The 17360-nt window shown below is 39.8% G+C and overlaps 1 protein-coding gene across 1 annotated transcript in view; it reads left to right on the top strand.

The window, feature by feature from the left end:
• The first annotated feature begins 2531 nt into the window (after nt 1–2531).
• The window catches only part of SLC10A1 (solute carrier family 10 member 1), a 31928-nt gene continuing 17099 nt past the window's right edge, over nt 2532–17360 (top strand). The window contains exons 1-2 of the mRNA XM_021004836.2: nt 2532–3007; nt 12833–13043. Coding sequence (XP_020860495.1) covers nt 2631–3007; nt 12833–13043 — 588 coding nt within the window. The 5' untranslated portion in view covers nt 2532–2630. The remainder of the gene's footprint in view (nt 3008–12832; nt 13044–17360) is intronic.

Raw genomic sequence — 17360 nt, 5'->3', positions numbered from 1 at the left:
GGATCACGTCTTTCATCCAGTTTTTCATTGAACCTTCCAGTGATGGAAATGCTCATTTTATTTGGTATTTGTTAAGTTCAGAATAAATAAAATAAAATTTAAAGAGAAAATAAAACAGCTAATATAACATTTTCTGTTGGAGAGTGATAAGAATATCATAGAAAGAGAGGTAGGATATAGTTTTAGTCTTTTAGGATATAGGATACATGACCTTCCTGATACAGGATATAGTCTTTCAGTTTCCACATTGTCTAAATAAGTTATTTATTTAGCCATTTACTGATAACTCTTTACATGCTTGCTTGGTGGAAATGTTGAGTAAGTATTGTGTTCTCTGTGGTTAGCAAAGAATCATTGACCTTCTGTTCCCTCAGATCCACCTCTCTCTCTCATGAGCAGTCTCAACTCATTGCCAAAATGTACATTGACTTGTGGATCTAACCAATCACCATTTAGCCATGAGCCACCACCCATCTGTGAAACACTCCCTCTCTTGTAACCTTGTATTATGGTGGAATGTCAGTATTTACAATAACGTGACTGGCATACCTATCAAACATATTTAGATATTGTACGTAAAATTTATTCTCATCCTAGAACTGATAAATAAAAATAAAATAATATAATGCTCAGTAACAATGCATGATAAATCAACGTCTACCAGGGGCTAAAAGCCTTCTGCAATAATCCCTGCAGACGATAGGATTGAACAAGGTGTTCCAGGAAATACACGGTTGGAATTTGTTTAATTCCCTGATGCTGTTCTTTACCAAGTGAGCAAGGACTGCTGCTCACTTGAGTCTTAATTCACTAGATAAAGAGGCAGAAATTCTAGAGGTATTTTTGATGCTGGTACTCATGCACAGGGCATGGATGGACTTAGGATCCAAGCAGACACGGTAGAAGACTGAAATTTCCATGGTAGGTGATGATGGTAGACTTGACTATCTCATCGTGATCTCCGACTCATTCAACCAAAGCCAGTCCACAAGAAAGCAATATGATGTTGTTGTTCCGTTGTTTCAGTCATATCGGACTATTTGTGACCCCATTTTGGGGTTTCCTTGGGAAAGATACTGGAGTGGGTTGCCATTTCCTTCTCCAGCTCATTTTACAGATGAGGAAACTGAGGCAAACAGGGTTCAGTGACTTGCCCAGGGTCACACAGCTGGTATGCACCTGAGGCCATATTTGAACTTACCTTCTCCTAACTCCAGGGCTAGTACCTGATCTCCTGCACCAAAGCAAGGTTAGTGGACTTCTAAGGTCACCCCAGGAAGAATGGTGCTACCACTGTTATGACATCCCTCCCCCTCTGACATTCAGCACAAGTACCTCTCTACCACACATATGTCACTTCCGTTCTTGCTCCCCAGCCCAAAGTCTCATTGCTCTGAGCATCTGGTAAAAGAGCACTTAGAGTAAGGGGATATTACATTCACATACTGGTCTGAGAAGGCACTCACGGTCCCTCCTAATCCATCTATCACTTTCCTCTGTCCTTCCACTCTGACGTATAAGCCAAGTGCACTGGGCAAAGCCAAGAAAAGTGAGGATGGAAAAGCTTCCACATACTTCTTTTCTAAATATCAGTAATAATAATAGCTACCATTTGTGTAGTGCTTACTATGTAACAGGCACTATGCTAAGGGCTTTACAATTATCTCATTCAATCCTCACAACAACCTGGGTACTATTATTATCCCCATTTTACAAATGAGGTTACTAAGGCAAACAGGTTAAGTGACTTCCTCAGGTCACATGGCTAGTATCTGAAGCTGGATTTGAACTCAGGCCTCCCCAACTCTAGGCCCAGTGCTCTATCATCTTCACCACATAACTGCTTTAAATAAGTTTGCAGGGCAATTGGACAGGCTAGGGTGCTCATTAGGGGTAAAGAAACCCCAGGAACGATGGCCCTGCCCTTTCTCAATTGAATTTTCCAGGAAGGCATGGCCAAGGTTAGTAGTATGGGGCTCAGCTACCACACTTTCCAGGCATAAAATCCCCTACAGAAAGCAGCAGGGGCTGGCCATAAGTCTAGGCTCAACTCTTCTTGAAACAGGAGAAGAGATTCTCAGTCTCAGGCAGTATAGAATATAGTTGCTCTGAAATCCTGGCAGACCCCTAAAGAAGCAGAGGAATGTGCAAACTGTACTCTTTGCACCCATTCTCTCCTATGGACCCCTGAAAATCACTGACTACATTCTAGAAATAAGGTAAAATTCAATAATTCTCACTGATTGATGGGTTTTAGAAAGATGTTTGGGAGATGGAGGTATAGAACATGAGCTGGACCACCTTTTGGTGGTCTTATCCTGTGATTATAATTAGTGAAGGCAGAAAAAGAGAGGTGAAAATATCTGGATTTTATAGGGAGATATAGAAAGGTGGAAAATTGGGCAGAGGAGAAAAGAGAGGAATGGCACAGGTATGGCTCTGTGTTCTCTCTCCACAGGCAGCTGCCAAAGAAACCTGCAATTGCATCATTCGTTCTATTTACCCAAAGTTGTATTTTGTACTAAAGTTCTAAAAGGCACCATAGAGAACCGAGGGGAGAGAAGGTGTGAAAGAGGACGGTTAACCACATCCACATCATCCACAGCAGTCCCAGAGGAAACTGCAAGAAGATGGGGGACAATATTTGGGGCCTGAGTGCCAGCAATACTTCTTCTTCTCTCAACTTCACTCTACCACCCAATTTTGGCAAGCGTCCCACTGACTTGGCTCTCAGTATCATCTTGGTATTCATGCTCTTCATTGTCATGATCTCCCTAGGGTGTACTTTGGAGTTCAGCAAGATGAAAGCTCACTTCTGGAAGCCCAAAGGGATTGCCATTGCTTTGGTCTCTCAGTATGGGGTGATGCCACTCACAGCCTTTGCTCTGGGCAAGATCTTCCGGTTGAACAATATTGAGGCCCTAGCCATATTGGTATGTGGCTGCTCCCCAGGTGGGACCCTATCCAACATCTTCAGTTTGGCGTTAAAGGGAGACATGAATCTCAGGTAAGATAGAGGTAGCATAGAATGAGAACAGAGCAGCCTGGTATTGAAAAGACCCCCAGCAATGACATCACGATTCAGTGAAAACAAAAAGATTAAAGTTGGGTTAAAATGTGCTGTGGAAAGCTGGGGAGGTCCATCTGGTCAAGGTGTGTTACTGGAGTGGGAAGGGTATCAAGTGCTCGGTATCAACTGTTAACCCTAGGTAGGAATTAAAAGATGTCCTTTGGCTTAAACACTAAGATGATGGGAAAAGGTTAGTCTGGGAATACCCGTCTCTGACACCTGAGGTAGCTCTAGTGAAGGTCCCAAGACTGTCCTGAGAGGATGAAGATTTGACTCATAGTCAAATTGGGAAATCCATGACTATCATACCAGCTCTAGAGTTCTTTCCTAGATCCAGAGATTTAAGAGACAAACTGGTTCTAGCTTCTTTTCAACCCCATCAGCTTCAACCAGTCCAGGGAAATCATGAAAGATTCTTTTTAATAGAATCTCAAATTACCCAGAGACAAATACCCAATTCTTCTCCTCCTCCACCACCACCACCACCATCACCCCCTCAAATATGTGTGTGTGTGTGTGTGTGTGTGTGTGTGTGTGTGTGTGTGTGCATGTGTGCATGGGTGCCCAAAGCAATTCAGTCATCGGAGATCTTTTGAATTAGTCTGTCCAAAAATTAGGATGCTGCAGGAGCAACTGTAAACACACAATTCAGGGAGGTTCAGCAGGGTTAAGGTTCCTCAGTTTTTCCTGTAGGGCTAGTGAGTTCCAGTAATCTAGTCCTGTTGCTCTCTGTTTCATTCCTGAGGGTATTCTGGTTAAGTACTAAATGGTCTTTATTGTTTATTTATTTTAGTTTTCAACATTCACTCCCACAAGATTTTGAATTCTAGATTTTCTCCCCATGTCACCCCTCCCCCCACCCCAAGACAGCATGCAGTCTGAATACCCCTTCCCCTAATCTGCCCTACCTTCTATTATTCCCTTTCTCTTATCCTCTTCCCCTTCTATTTTCCTGTAGGGCAGGATAGATTTCCATACCGCATTATCTGTATATCTTATTTCCCAGTTGCACATAAAAACAATTTTTAACATTTGTTTTTAAAGCTTTGGTTTCCAAAATCTCTCCCTTCCTCCCTCTCCACCCATCCTCATTGAGATGGCAAATAACTCAATACAAGTTATACATGTATAGTCATGCAAAATGCTTCCATAGTAGTCATGTTGTGAAAAACAAAGTATATTTCCCTTCATCCTATCCCATCCCCCTTTTATTCTATTTTTTCTTTTGACCCTCTCCCTCCTCAGAAGTATTTGTTTTTGATTACCCTTTCCCCCAATCTGCCCTCTCTTCTATCATCCTTCCCTCTTATCCCTTTCCCCCATATTTTCCTGTAGAGTAAGGTAGATTTCCATACTCAATTGAGTGTGTATGTTATTCCCTTCTTAAGCCAAATCTGATGAGAATAAGTTCACTCATTCCCTCTCACCTTCCCCGTCCACTGTAAAAGCTTTTTCTTGTCTGTTTTATTTGAGATAATTTACTCCATTCTACCTTTCCCTTTCTCCTTCTCCCAGTATAATCCTCTCTCACCCCTTAATTTTATTTTTTAGATATCATCCCTTCATATTCAACTCACCTTGTGCCCCCGATCCATCTGTCTATCTCTCTCTCTCTCTCTCTCTCTCTCTCTCTCTCTCTCTCTCTCTCTATATATATATATATATATATATATATATATATATATATATATATATATATACATATATACACACACACACACACACACACACACACACACACATATTTTCCCTCCAACTATCCTAATACTGACAAAGGTCTCATGAGTTACAAATATTATCTTTCCATGTAGTAATGTAAACAGTTTAAGCTTAATAAGTCCCTTATGATTTCTCTTTCCTGTTTACTTCTTCATGGTCCTCTTGAGTCTTGTATTTGAAAGTCAAATTTTCTATTCAGTTCTGATCTTTTCATCAAGAATGTTTGAAAGTCCCCTATTTCACTGAATGTCTATTTTTTTCCCTGAAGGATTATACTCAGTTTTGCTGGGTAGGTGATTCTTGGCTGTAAACCCATCTCCTTTGCCCTCTGGAATATCATATTCCAAGCCCTCCAATCCATTAATGTAGAAGCTGCTAAATCCTGTGTTATCGTGATTGTGTTTCCACAACACTTGAATTGTTTCTTTCTGGCTGCTTGCAATATTTTCTCCTTCACCTGGGAACTCTGGAATTTGGCTACAATATTCCTAGGAGTTTTCCTTTGGGGATCTCTTTCAGGACGTGATCAGTGGATTCTTTCAATTTCTATTTTGCCCTCTGGTTCTAGAATATCTGGGCAGTTTTCCTTGATAATTTCTCGAAAGATGATGTCTAGGCTCTTTTTTTGATCATAGTTGTCAAGGTAGTCCAATAATTTTTAAATTCTCTCTCTTGGATCTATTTTCCAGGTCCATTGTTTTTCCAATGAGGTATTTCATATTGTCTTCTATTTTTTCATTCTTTTGGTTTTGATTTACAATGTCTTGATTTCTTATAAAGTCATTAGCTTCCATTTACTCCATTCTAATTTTTAAGGAAGCACTTTCTTTAGTAAGCTTTTGGACTTCCTTTTCCATTTGGCCAATTCTGCTTTTTAGGGCATTCTTCTCCTCATTGGATTTTTGGACTCTTTTGCCATTTGGGTTAGTCTATTTTTTAAGGTGTTATTTTCTTCAGTATTTTTTGTGTCTCCACTGACTCTTTTTTCATTAGTTTCTTGCGTCATTCTCATTTCTCTTCCCAATTTTTCTTCTACCTCTCTTACTTGCCTCTCAAAATCCTTTTTGAGTTCTTCCATGGCCTGGAACTGATTCATATTTTTCCTGGAGGTTTTGGATATAGGAGCTTTGACTTTATTGCCTTCTTCTGATTGTACATTTTGATCTTTTGTCACCAAAGCAAGATCCTATGGTCTGACTTTTTTGTGCTGTTGCTCATGTTCCCAGCCAACTATTTGACTTTTAAACTCTTTGTTAAGGTAGGGGTCTGCTTCCAGTGTGGAGAATGCACTGTCCCAAGCTTTGGAGGTTTTGTGCAGCTGTTTTCAGAGATACTTCTATGGACCTGTAAATTTTTAGTTTCTTCCAAGGTGGTAGGATCAAAGGCAAGGTGTTTACTCCTTTCCTGGCCTGGGCTGTGGTCTATGAGTGACCACAAGCACTCTTTTCTGCCCTGTAACTGTGAGGATGATTCCCTCTCCACCATCACCACAAGCTCCACCACACCAGCACTCCTCCTCACCCCAGGACCACCACCCAGGACTATGACCCAGATCCAAGCATGGGCAAAGCAAGAGAATCCCTGCTCAGTGCCAGCAAAGAGATCCCTGCAATCCCTCTCTGGTCAGCCACTCGATCTCCCCCTCAGTCTGTGGGCTGAGAGCTCTGGAAGCAGACCCCACCCAGGTGCTGCACTGGGACAGGGGCCAGACCATGCTCTTCTCTCACCAAGGTCTAACAGACCTTTCCTACTGACCTTCTAAGTTGTCTTTGGTGTTTGTGGCTTGAGGAAATCTGGAAACCACCACAGCTTCCCATGATTCAATCCCCTGAGGACTGCTCTAGGTTCACTAAGGCCTGATCTTTGCCTGTGCGCCCATGCTGTACTGTGCTCCTCTCCCAGCCTGTCGCAATAGACCTTTCCAATCAACCATCCAGGTTGTCTTGGGCTGGAAATTTATTTCATTCTGTCTTTTTGTGTGTTCTGCTGCTCTAGAATTTGTTTAGAGCCATTTTTTACAGGTATTTGGAGGAGTTTGAGGGAGAGCTCAAGCAAGTCACTGCTTTTACTACTCCATCTTGACTCCACCCTCCCTAAATAGTCTTACTTTTTCTGTATCCCTCACAGTTCCTAGCAAAGTGCTCAATACTTTTTTGGGTTCTTGGGTTCTTGGTCAATTCAGCATCAGATCATCATAACTGGATTCATCTCTCCGCTGTTTTCAAAGATCTCCAGTGAAAAAATTCTATTCTATACTAATAATTAATAGCCTATTCTGCTCCTGATCAGATCTAAGCCAAATCTCCTATAATTAACTAATTTTCTCTTGTTCCAGGAGGTGTTATCCAATGGTAGGTCCAGCGGTGGAATTAGTAGTTAGACCTTACTTCCTGAGTTGAGTCTCATTAAAAAAAAACAAAAACAAATTTTAGAAAAAACTAAACTAAAGGCCCAAGCTGATCTTAAACTAATAAAAGAAACCTGAGAACTTGTGTCTTAAGGGATTGAATAAGGAGAAGCTCAAAGCTCTCTGCTTATAGCAAAAAACCCTCTCTGAGGCAAAGGAGAAGAAGATAAGTGACTTACACACCTTCCCAAGTGAACCCTTTCAAAGTTTTAACAACCATCCTCCAGTCAGAAGTTCTTGGCTTTATCTTATCTCAAATCTTCCTGGTTCCTCCTCAGCTTTTTCTTCTGGTCTCAGTGAACACAATCTTATAGAAAACAAAGCTTGTTTATATATATATCTCAATAGGGTCATGCAACAAAACTTTTATCTTCAGGGCAAAAGGCAGCACAGTGAATAGAATGCTGAAGCTGGATTTAGGAAGACTTGAGTTTGAATCTAGCCTCTTTGAAAAGGAAGAACAAACAACAGCGTGTATACATGCACACTATGCGTATGCATGTGTATATACTAGGAGCACTTCACCTGATCTCTGTCAAGGGGAGGGTAACACTTAGCTTGCTTTGGCCAGCTTAGCTTCCTCCCACCAAACATCAGTTAAATGAAAACCATCTTGAGTAGCTAGTAAACTTCCTTATCAAAGTAATCATTAAGCAGAAATCAAAGAAGTTATAAAGGTTAGAACAGACAAATGAATACACAAGAGTAAATTAACTCAGATACTGGAATGGTTTGCCATTTCCTTCTCCAGCTCATTTTACAGATGAAGAAACTGAGGCAAAGAAGGCTAAGTGACTTGCCCAGGTCATACAGCTAGTAAGTATCTGAGGCCAGATTTGAGCTCAAGTCTTCATGACTCCAGGCCTGGTGTTCTATACACAGTGCCATCTAAATACCCCTATTTATTCTCTATGTACTTTTAAAAAAAAATAACATTTTATTTTTCCCCCCAATTACATGGGTTTTTTTGTTTTTTGTTTTTTAGGCAATTGGGGTTAAGTGACTTGCCCAGGGTCACACAGCTAGTAAGTGTCAAGTGTTTGGTCTGAGGCTAGATTTGAACTCAGGTCCTCCTGACTTCAGGGCCAGTGCTCTATCCACTGCTCCACCTAGCTGCCCCTTGCTCATCATTTCTTATATCACAATAGTATTCCATTACATTCATATAACACAACTTGTTCAGCCATTCCCCAATTGGTGGGCATCCTCTCAATTTCCAATTCTTTGCCACCATAGAAAGAGCTGCTATAAATATTTTTATATATGTGGGTCTTTTCCCCATTTTTATGATCCCTTTGGGATACAGCCCTAGAAGTGCTATTGCTGGATCAAAGGGTATGGACATTTTTAGAGCCCTTTGGACATAGTTCCAAATTGCTCTCCAAAATGATTGGATCATTTCACATCTCCACCAACAATGCATTAGTGTTCCAACTTTTCCATATCTTCTCCAACATTCATCATTTTCCTGTTTTGTCATGTTGGCCAATCTGATGGGTGTGATGTGGTACCTCAGAGTCATTCTGATTTGCATTTCTCTAATCAATAGTGATTTAGAGCATTTTATCATATGACTATAGGTAGTTTTAATTTCTTCATCTGAAAACTACCTGTTCATATCGTTTGACTATTTATCAACTGGATAATGATTTGTATTTTTGTAAATTTGACTTAGATATATTTGAGAAATGAGGCCTTTATCAGAGATATTTTCTATCAATTTTCCCCCAGTTTTCTGCTTTCTTTTTAATTTTATTGCATTGGTTTTGTTTGTGCAAAAACTTTAATTTTATGTAATCAAAATTATCTATTTTACATTTTATAATGCTCTCTATATTTTGTTTGGTCCGTATCCACAGATCTGATAGATAAAACTATTCCGTGCTCTCCTAATTTGCTCTCCTAAGGTATTTTTTTCTATTCTTATTCCATTTTCTCCAGAGCTCTATCACAGCTAACTTTTCCAGAATTTTATTCACCTCCTTAACTTCTTTCTTATTTATTTATTTTTTTAGATTTATCTAGGTCTGAGAGGGGAAAGTTTCAGTTTCTCCTTCAAAAATTTAGCTGCTACACCATTTGGTGTATATATACTTAGTATTGGTACTACTTCGTTTGTCTATGGTACCTTTCAGCAAGATATAGTTTCCTTCCTTATTTATTTTAATTAAATCTGTTTTTACTTTTGCTTTGTCTGAGGTCATATCACCCCTGATTTTTTTGCTTCAGCTGAAGCATAGTATGTTCTGTTCCAGACCCTTATCTTTACTCTGTGTCTCTGTGCTTCAAATGTGTTTCTTGTAAACAACATATTACATGCTGTAAACAACATAATCCATTTTGCTATCTGCTTCTGTTTTATGGGTGAGATCACTGCATTCACATTTTTAGTTATAATAACTTTGTATTTCCCTCCATTCTATTTTCTCCTTGTTTATTCCTCTCTCTCCCTTACCCTGACCCTGTCCCTCCTCACAAGTGTTTTACTCCTGATCATCACCTTCTCCTATCCGCCCTCTTTTCTATCAGTCCCCCACCCCCATCCCTTTTTCTTATCCTCATCACCCTTTACTTCCTTATAGAGTAAGATAGATTTCTGTATCCAACTGAGTGTGTATGTTATTTCCTCTTTGAGCCAATTCTGATGATAATAAGGTTTAAGCATTGCCTGCCACCACCCAACCCAACTTCCTCTCCATTATAATAGCTCTTTCTTGCCTCTTTTCTTTCTTTTTTCAAAATCAAGTTAATTAATTTATTTTTAGCTTTCAACATTCACTTCCACAAGATTTTGAGTTTGAAATTTTCTCCCTATCTCATCCCTTCCCCCACCCCAAAATGGCATGCATTCTGAATACACTTAATCTGCCCTCCTTTCTATCTCTCTCCACCCCCTTCTCTTATCCCCTCCCCTTCAATTTTCCTATAGGGCAGGATAGATTTCTATACTCCATTTCCTGTATATCTTATTTCCCAGTTGTTTCATGCCTCTTTTATGTGAGATAATTTACCCTCTTCAATCTCCCCCTTCCTTCTTCTCCCAGTGCAATCTTCTTTCTCGCCCCTTTATTTTTTTGAGAGGTTTCATCTCATCAAAGTCACCTTGTGTTCATACCCTCTGTCTACAAATACTCCTTCTAACTGCCCTTATAGCAATAAAGTTCTTAAGAGTTACAAATATTATCTTGCAATATAGAAATATAAAGTTTAACCTTATTGAATTTCTTATGTTTTCTCTTTCTTGTTTCTTTTTTATGTTTCCCTTGAGTCTTGTATTTGGAGATTAAAATTTTTTATTCAGCTCTGTTCTTTTAATTAGGAAAGCTTGAAAGTCCTTTATTTCATTAAATATCCATTTTTTCCCTGAAGGATTATATTCCATTTTTCTGGGTAGGTGATTCTCAGTTGTAATCCTAACTCTTTCGCCTCCTTGAATATCATATTCCAAGCCCTCTGATTCTTTAACATGGAAGCAACCAAATCCTGTGTAATCCATGTAGCACCATAATATTTGAATTGTTTCTTTTTGGATGCTTTGAAGCACTTTCTCCTTGATCTGGGAGCTCTGGAATTTGGATGAGTTTTCCAGAGGACAGAATAGAAATGCTCACAGTATGGTTTTGCTTTTGATCATACACCATTCCCAAAGAGTACTCCCAAAAGAGTGCAATAGATTTTGAACTGAAAGAGACTTTAGGGAACATCTTACGTATTTTACATATTAGAAAACCGAGGCCCAGAGATGTTAAGAAACTTATTCCAGATCACACAGGAGCAGAGATGGAATGCAAACCTGGATCTTCTGACTATTAAACTAGTGCTTTTTGCTAGTGCACAAAATGGCCCTGGTCACTTCCATAGGTTAGAAACCAGAGCCCTAACACTCTCCATGACACTAATGAACTGAACGTCCCTGGATCAAAAGATTCTCTAAATAACCTTTCTCTCTATAGCTGCTAAATATTTTTTTTCCATTTTTAAAATTAATTTATTTTGATTTATCAACAATCACTTCCATATGCTTTTGAGTCGAAAATTCTTCTCCCCCTTCCTCCCCCCATCCAAGACGGTGCACAATCTGATATAGGTTTTACATTTAAATACCCATTAAACATATTTTCACATTAGTGAAGTTGTAAGTACAAATGAAAACCATTAGGAGGAACCATCAGAAAGATGAACAAAACTCAACAGAAGGTAAAAATACATGATAGCGATTCGACTTCCATAGCTCTTTCTTTGGATGTGGACAGCATTTTCCATCCCTAGGCCTCTGGAGATGTCTTAGATCCTCACAATGCTGAGAATGGTTCAGTTTAACAATCTTAGTCATTGCATAATGTGGCTGTTATTGTGTACAAAGTCCTGTTGGTTCTGCTCACTTCACTCAGTATCAGACCATATAAGTCTTTCCAGGTTTTTCTGTTCATCATTTCTTATAGCACAATAGTATTCCATTACATTCATATACCACAACTTGCTCAGCCATTCCCCAATTGATGGCCATCCTCTCAGTTTCCAATTCTTTGCCACCACAAAAAGAGCTGCTATGAATATTTTTGTACATGTGGGTCCTTTCCCCATTTGTTTGATCTCTTTGGGATATAGTCCTAGAAGTGCTACTGCTGGATCAAAGGGTATACACATTTTTATAGCCCTTTGGGCATAGTTCCAAATTGTTCTCCAAAATGGTTGGATCATTTCACAACTCCACCAACAATGTATTAGTGTTCCAATTTTCCCACATCCTCTCCAACATTTATCATTTTCCTGTTTTGTCATGTTGGCCAATCTGATAGGTGTGATGTGGTACCTCAGAGTTGTTTTGATTTGCATTTCTCTAATCAATAACGATTTAGAGCATTTTTTCATATGACTATAGATGGCTTTAATTTCTTCATCTGAGAACTGTCTGTTCATATCCTTTGACCATTTATCAATTGGGGAATAGCTTGTGTTCTTATAAATTTGTCTTAATTCCCTATATATTTTAGAAATGAGGCCTTTATCAGAAAGACTGGTTGTAAAAATTCTTTCCCAATTTTCTGCCTTCCTTCTAATCTTAGTTGCATTGGCTTTGTTTGTGCAAAAACTTTTCAATTTAATGTAATCAAAATTATCCATTTTGCTTTTCATAATGTTCTCTATTTCCTGTTTGGTCATGAATTCTTCTGTTCTCCATAAATCTGACAGGTTCCTTGTTCTCCCAGTTTACTTATGGTATCAGCCTTTATATCTAAGTCATGAACCCATTTTGACTTTATTTTGGTATATGGTGTGAGATTTGGGTCTATGCCTAGTTTCTGCCATATTCTTTTCCAGTTTTCCCAGCAGTTTTTTTTCAAAGAGTGCTTATCCCAGAAGCTAGGGTCTTTGGGTTTATCAAATAATAGATTACTATTGTCATTGACTACTGTGTCTTGCACATTTAACCTATTCCACTGATCCACATCCCTATTCTTAGCCAGTACCAAGAAGTTTTGATGATTGCTGTATAGCTGGTAAATACTGCAGGGCTGAGGTGCTACCGGGATTGTCATAGATTGGAATGAGGAGGAAGTAATCTGACACAGCTGGTGTGGTCAGCCACGCCCCAGGTTCCAATTTCAGTTCTCTTCCATCTCCTTCTGTTCCAGCATTGTGATGACTACCTGCTCCACTTTCTTTGCCTTGGGCCTGATGCCGCTCCTGCTGTACATCTACTCCAAAGGAATCTATGAAGGGGATCTCAAGGACAAGGTGCCCTATGCGCAAATTGCCATCTCACTGGCTTTGATACTTATTCCTTGCACCATAGGAATCATCATCAATTCCAAGAGGCCACAGTATGGACGCTACATTGTTAGGGTAAGAATTCAGGAGGATCAGTGACCCTTGAGAAAATGTTTCTTCAGTCATTTTCAGTCATGTCCAACTCTTTGTGACCCCATTTGGAATTTTCTTGGCAAAGATGCTGGAGTGGTTTTCCATTTCCTTCTCCAGCTCATTTTAAAGATAAGGCAACTGAGGCAAACAGAGTTAAGCGACTCACCTAGGGTCATAGGTAGTAAGTGTCTGAAGACAGATTTGAACTCAGGAAGATGAATCTTTCTGACTCCAGGCTCAATATTCTATCTACTGCATCACCTGGCTGCCCTTGAAAACGTAGTGTTGGTAAATTCAAAGACCATTGAACTGGGAATCATGACATTAGCTAGCTGTTTGACTTTAAGCAAGTCATTTAACTTTTCTGTGTCTCAGTCTCCTCATCTGTCAAATATCTAATATTTGTTTGGGATAATAATACCTACACTATAGGTAGTGTGATAAAGTTTGCAATGTTGGACTTGGAGTCAAGAAAACCTAGTTTCAGATCCCATCTCTGACATTTACTAGCTGTGTGACTATGGACAAATCTCTTAACCTCTCTGAGCCTCAGTTTCCTTATTTGTAAAGTTCAATACCTACCTGATCTATTTCATATGGTTGTAATGAGGCAACATGGGTGTACATGCACCTATATCTACATGCTTGACTCCATCCTAGGTGATCTGGGCATTTATCAAGATCCCATTACACAAGTTTTAAAACACTATGTAAATTAATTTGTCATCTACTTCATTAGGCTGTAAGGGAAATGAATGCACAGCGAGAAGTTAACATGGAAGAAAAAATAATACTAATAATGTACTCTGTGATTTAGGATCAAGTCTGCTAGAAATGATTCTATTAATTTAACATTAATCTCTGTCCAAGACACTTCTAGCTTGGAGAAAGAGATTTCTAAAGTTGCCATAGTCTTCTTCCATGACATCTGACAGAATGTCTTAATCTTGAATTTCAAAAAAGAAGCTACTGTCCCCAGGTGCATCATGGCACCAGTTACTCAAGGTGAGTGTGCAATTTCAACTGACAGATGGGATTCAAAGCCAAATCTTCTAACTGAAAGCCCACAACTCTTTCTGCTATATAGTGTAGAGCCTGATTTTACTTGCAGCTGGCTCTTTTGCTATTAAGGAATACATGAATCAACTAATAAGACTGTGCCACATACCCCTCTACATGCTAGTAGATAGAACTCATAGAAAAAGTATAAAAAATTATCTGTGACTAGTTTCAAGGAACTTTGTTGAAGGGGACAAAAAACTAATGCAGGAACTTAGATTCTTGCAATCTAGCCACCGCTCAGATTCTTAAAATCTGGCCAATAGCTCACTGATGTTCAGAGTCCATAAGAGTCTGCCCAGTATGACAGATGTTCTAATAAACCTTGACTTTGGCTGAAAAAAATTTTTTTAAATTAAAAAAAACACAATCAAAACCTAATGCAGGTGAAAGACCTGCCAACAATTTAAGACAGCGGGTATTCAGTTATATGGTACAGATTATAACATTATAGACATTAGAGGAAAGAAAGACCAATGAGGGCTGGAATAGACAGCAAAGACTCCCAGGACATCAGCTGGACCTGGCAGAGGGGAGATAGGAGTATATTACAGGCAAGAGGACCATTTATTTATGGCACATGAAGCTTATCTTCATAAGCTTCTACATCTGGCTGCTGCCAGCTAGGCTGCTCTGTGGCCAAACTCAATCAACTAATCACCAACCATTTGTTAAATGTTAGTTATGTGTTGGGCACTGAGAATACAAAGACAGAAATACATACAGATATAAGTATGTTGAGAATCATGTTACAGAGTTTGCTAACAGAATGAGCAAGCTGAAGATACTTGTTAGAAGCATGCACAATTGATGATCTTTGAAAAATCATGAAGAGAGATGGATTTACCAATGATCGAGCAATGGATCAAAACTGCCAGAGATCAAATAGATCCTCAGTAGTATATACTTCTAGCATGTATGGGATGTATGCATAGAAGATGCTTAACTGATAGGTAGGAAAGAACTAATTACTCCCTCTTTTGGCTCCCACTCTTGTGTGAGTTACTACTCTTTCCCAGATCCTTCCTTTAAATATGACCTACTTTTTAGTAATTCCTTTAGCTTTACCCCTGGAGGGGTATGGTTTTCTCTTTCTAAAGTTGCATGGAAAGAACAAACGGGAAAAGGAGTCGCCTGAGGTAAAGGCTAACCAGCTTGATTTCACTGCATCTTCCCTCTCCCTGGAACCCCTGACTAATCCTGTTTGTAGGACAGTCTGGATTCACTTGTTCTTTCTCTGTTTAGGGAAAGTTAGAAAAGGAAGGGAGCCATTAGAGTTAATTGAATAAGGGAGAGACATGATCAGATATGTGCTTTAGGACCACTGATATGTCAGCTGTACGAAAAATGTTTAGGGAGATTTGAGGCAGGAAGATATTACAACAATCCAAGAAAGATACTATTATCCTCATTTATCCCTTACAGTTTAACATGCTTCAGTGAGTCTTGACAGAATTTCTTCTGTATATTCATTCTTTTGGTCTGATCTACATTGCTCACTGCTTCAGCTTGCCAATTATCCATCCTCTATCACACGTTACCCCAGGAAAATAACTGAAATGAAGGTTAGTTGTGACTATGACACAAAACCTCCTCCTCTCTGAAACAGCCCAGGATAAATGGGGGACAAGAGAGCATATTCTTTGTGGAATCCTAGGATTTCTGAATTAGAAGTATAGCAAGATGGAGTGCTACATGAGGAGAAGGCTCAGGGAGGCAGAATAGATATTTCTAGCCTCTTCTCCCCAAACCTTCTCCAAGGGAGACTTTCATTTCTGTCCAGAGGAAAAGTAGAAAGTTGAGGCTGGAAGTCTGCTCTCCTCAGAGAGAGAGAGGCTAGAAGTGTGTCTATCTGCTCCCTTAAATATTGTTCATGTAGGGGATATGATTGGATTTGATCTAACTTCTTATTGCTTTGTAATTTTAGGGAAGAAGGAGGACTGCAATCTTTATAACCAAGGCTTTTCACCTTGCCCACTTAATACCAGTTCCACAATGAACACACATAGAGAACAGCAAAGAAACTCATTTATTCAAATCATATCAAAGCAGAAATCAGGGGGGCAGAGCCAAGATGGTGGAGTAGAGGCACAACTCAGTTGAACTCCCAGCATTCTCCTCCAAACAACTTTAAAATAATGCCTCAAATCTAATTCTGGAGTGGCAGAGCCAATAAAAGGTCAGGGTTAGGCATTTTCTCAGCCCCAAACAACTTAAGAGGTCATCAGGAGAGGTCTGTGAAACTGGGAGGGGGGTCAACTGGGAGTACAGCACAAGTTGCAGTAACACCAGTGCTGGCCCTTGAAGGTGATTGCAATAGTGGCAATAGCAGTTTCAGGAGCTCTCAGTCCAAAGATAAATGCTAAAGGGCATCAGATAATTGGACGGAAAGAAATTACAAAGGACTCTTTGCTGGCACTAGGTGCAGAAACCTTTTGCATTGCCTATGTACAGTTCTGGGCCACAATTCCAGGGCCAAGGGTAGCATTAGTGATTGTAGCTTCAGGGGATCAGAAGCCCTGGTCACAGTTCTAGGGTGGAGAAGAGGATTTGTGGTCACTAACAAGGAAGCAAGAGCCCTGGTCTCAGTTCAAAGGCAGAAAGGAACACTAGTGCTAGGGGCTGCAAAGGACCAGGGGCTCTGGACAAAGTTCCAGCACCAGGAGGAATACTAACACTTATGGCTGCAGGGGAACCTGGCACAAGCCAGGACGGCAGTAACCACACCTGTCCATAGATCATATCACCTTGGAAGCACCAAAAACAGACCCCCAGAACTGGCTCTGAAAATATCAGCGTGCACACACACACACACCACACACACACACACACACACACACACCACACGCATACACACACACACAAACAAACAAAAAACCCCTGAAGCTTCGGACAGTGCCCCTTACATCCTGGGAACAGAGTCCAACTTTAACATAATATTAAGAAATAGGTTGGAAAAATGACCAGACAACAATAACCAAAAAAAGAACCTGACCATAAAAAGTTACTATGGTGACAGAAAATTATCTCATGTAAAAGAGGTGCACAAGGAAGATCTTTTACAGTGGAGGAGAAAATGGAGGAGGGTGGCAGAAAATGCTTGAACCTCACTCTCATTGGACTTGGTTCAAAGAGGAAATAACATATACTCTCAGTTGGGTATAGAGATCTATCTTACCTAACAGAGAAGTAGGAAGAGATGAGAGTAAGGGAAAGGGATGGGAGGAGAACTGACAGAAG

The sequence above is a fragment of the Phascolarctos cinereus genome, unplaced genomic scaffold (assembly GCF_003287225.1).
Source record: "Phascolarctos cinereus isolate Bilbo 61053 unplaced genomic scaffold, phaCin_HiC Scaffold_3;HRSCAF=262, whole genome shotgun sequence".
In the NCBI taxonomy this organism is placed as follows: Eukaryota; Metazoa; Chordata; class Mammalia; order Diprotodontia; family Phascolarctidae; genus Phascolarctos; species Phascolarctos cinereus.
Note: the sequence above shows the minus strand (reverse complement) of the source record. Positions and strands in the feature narration are given on the sequence as shown.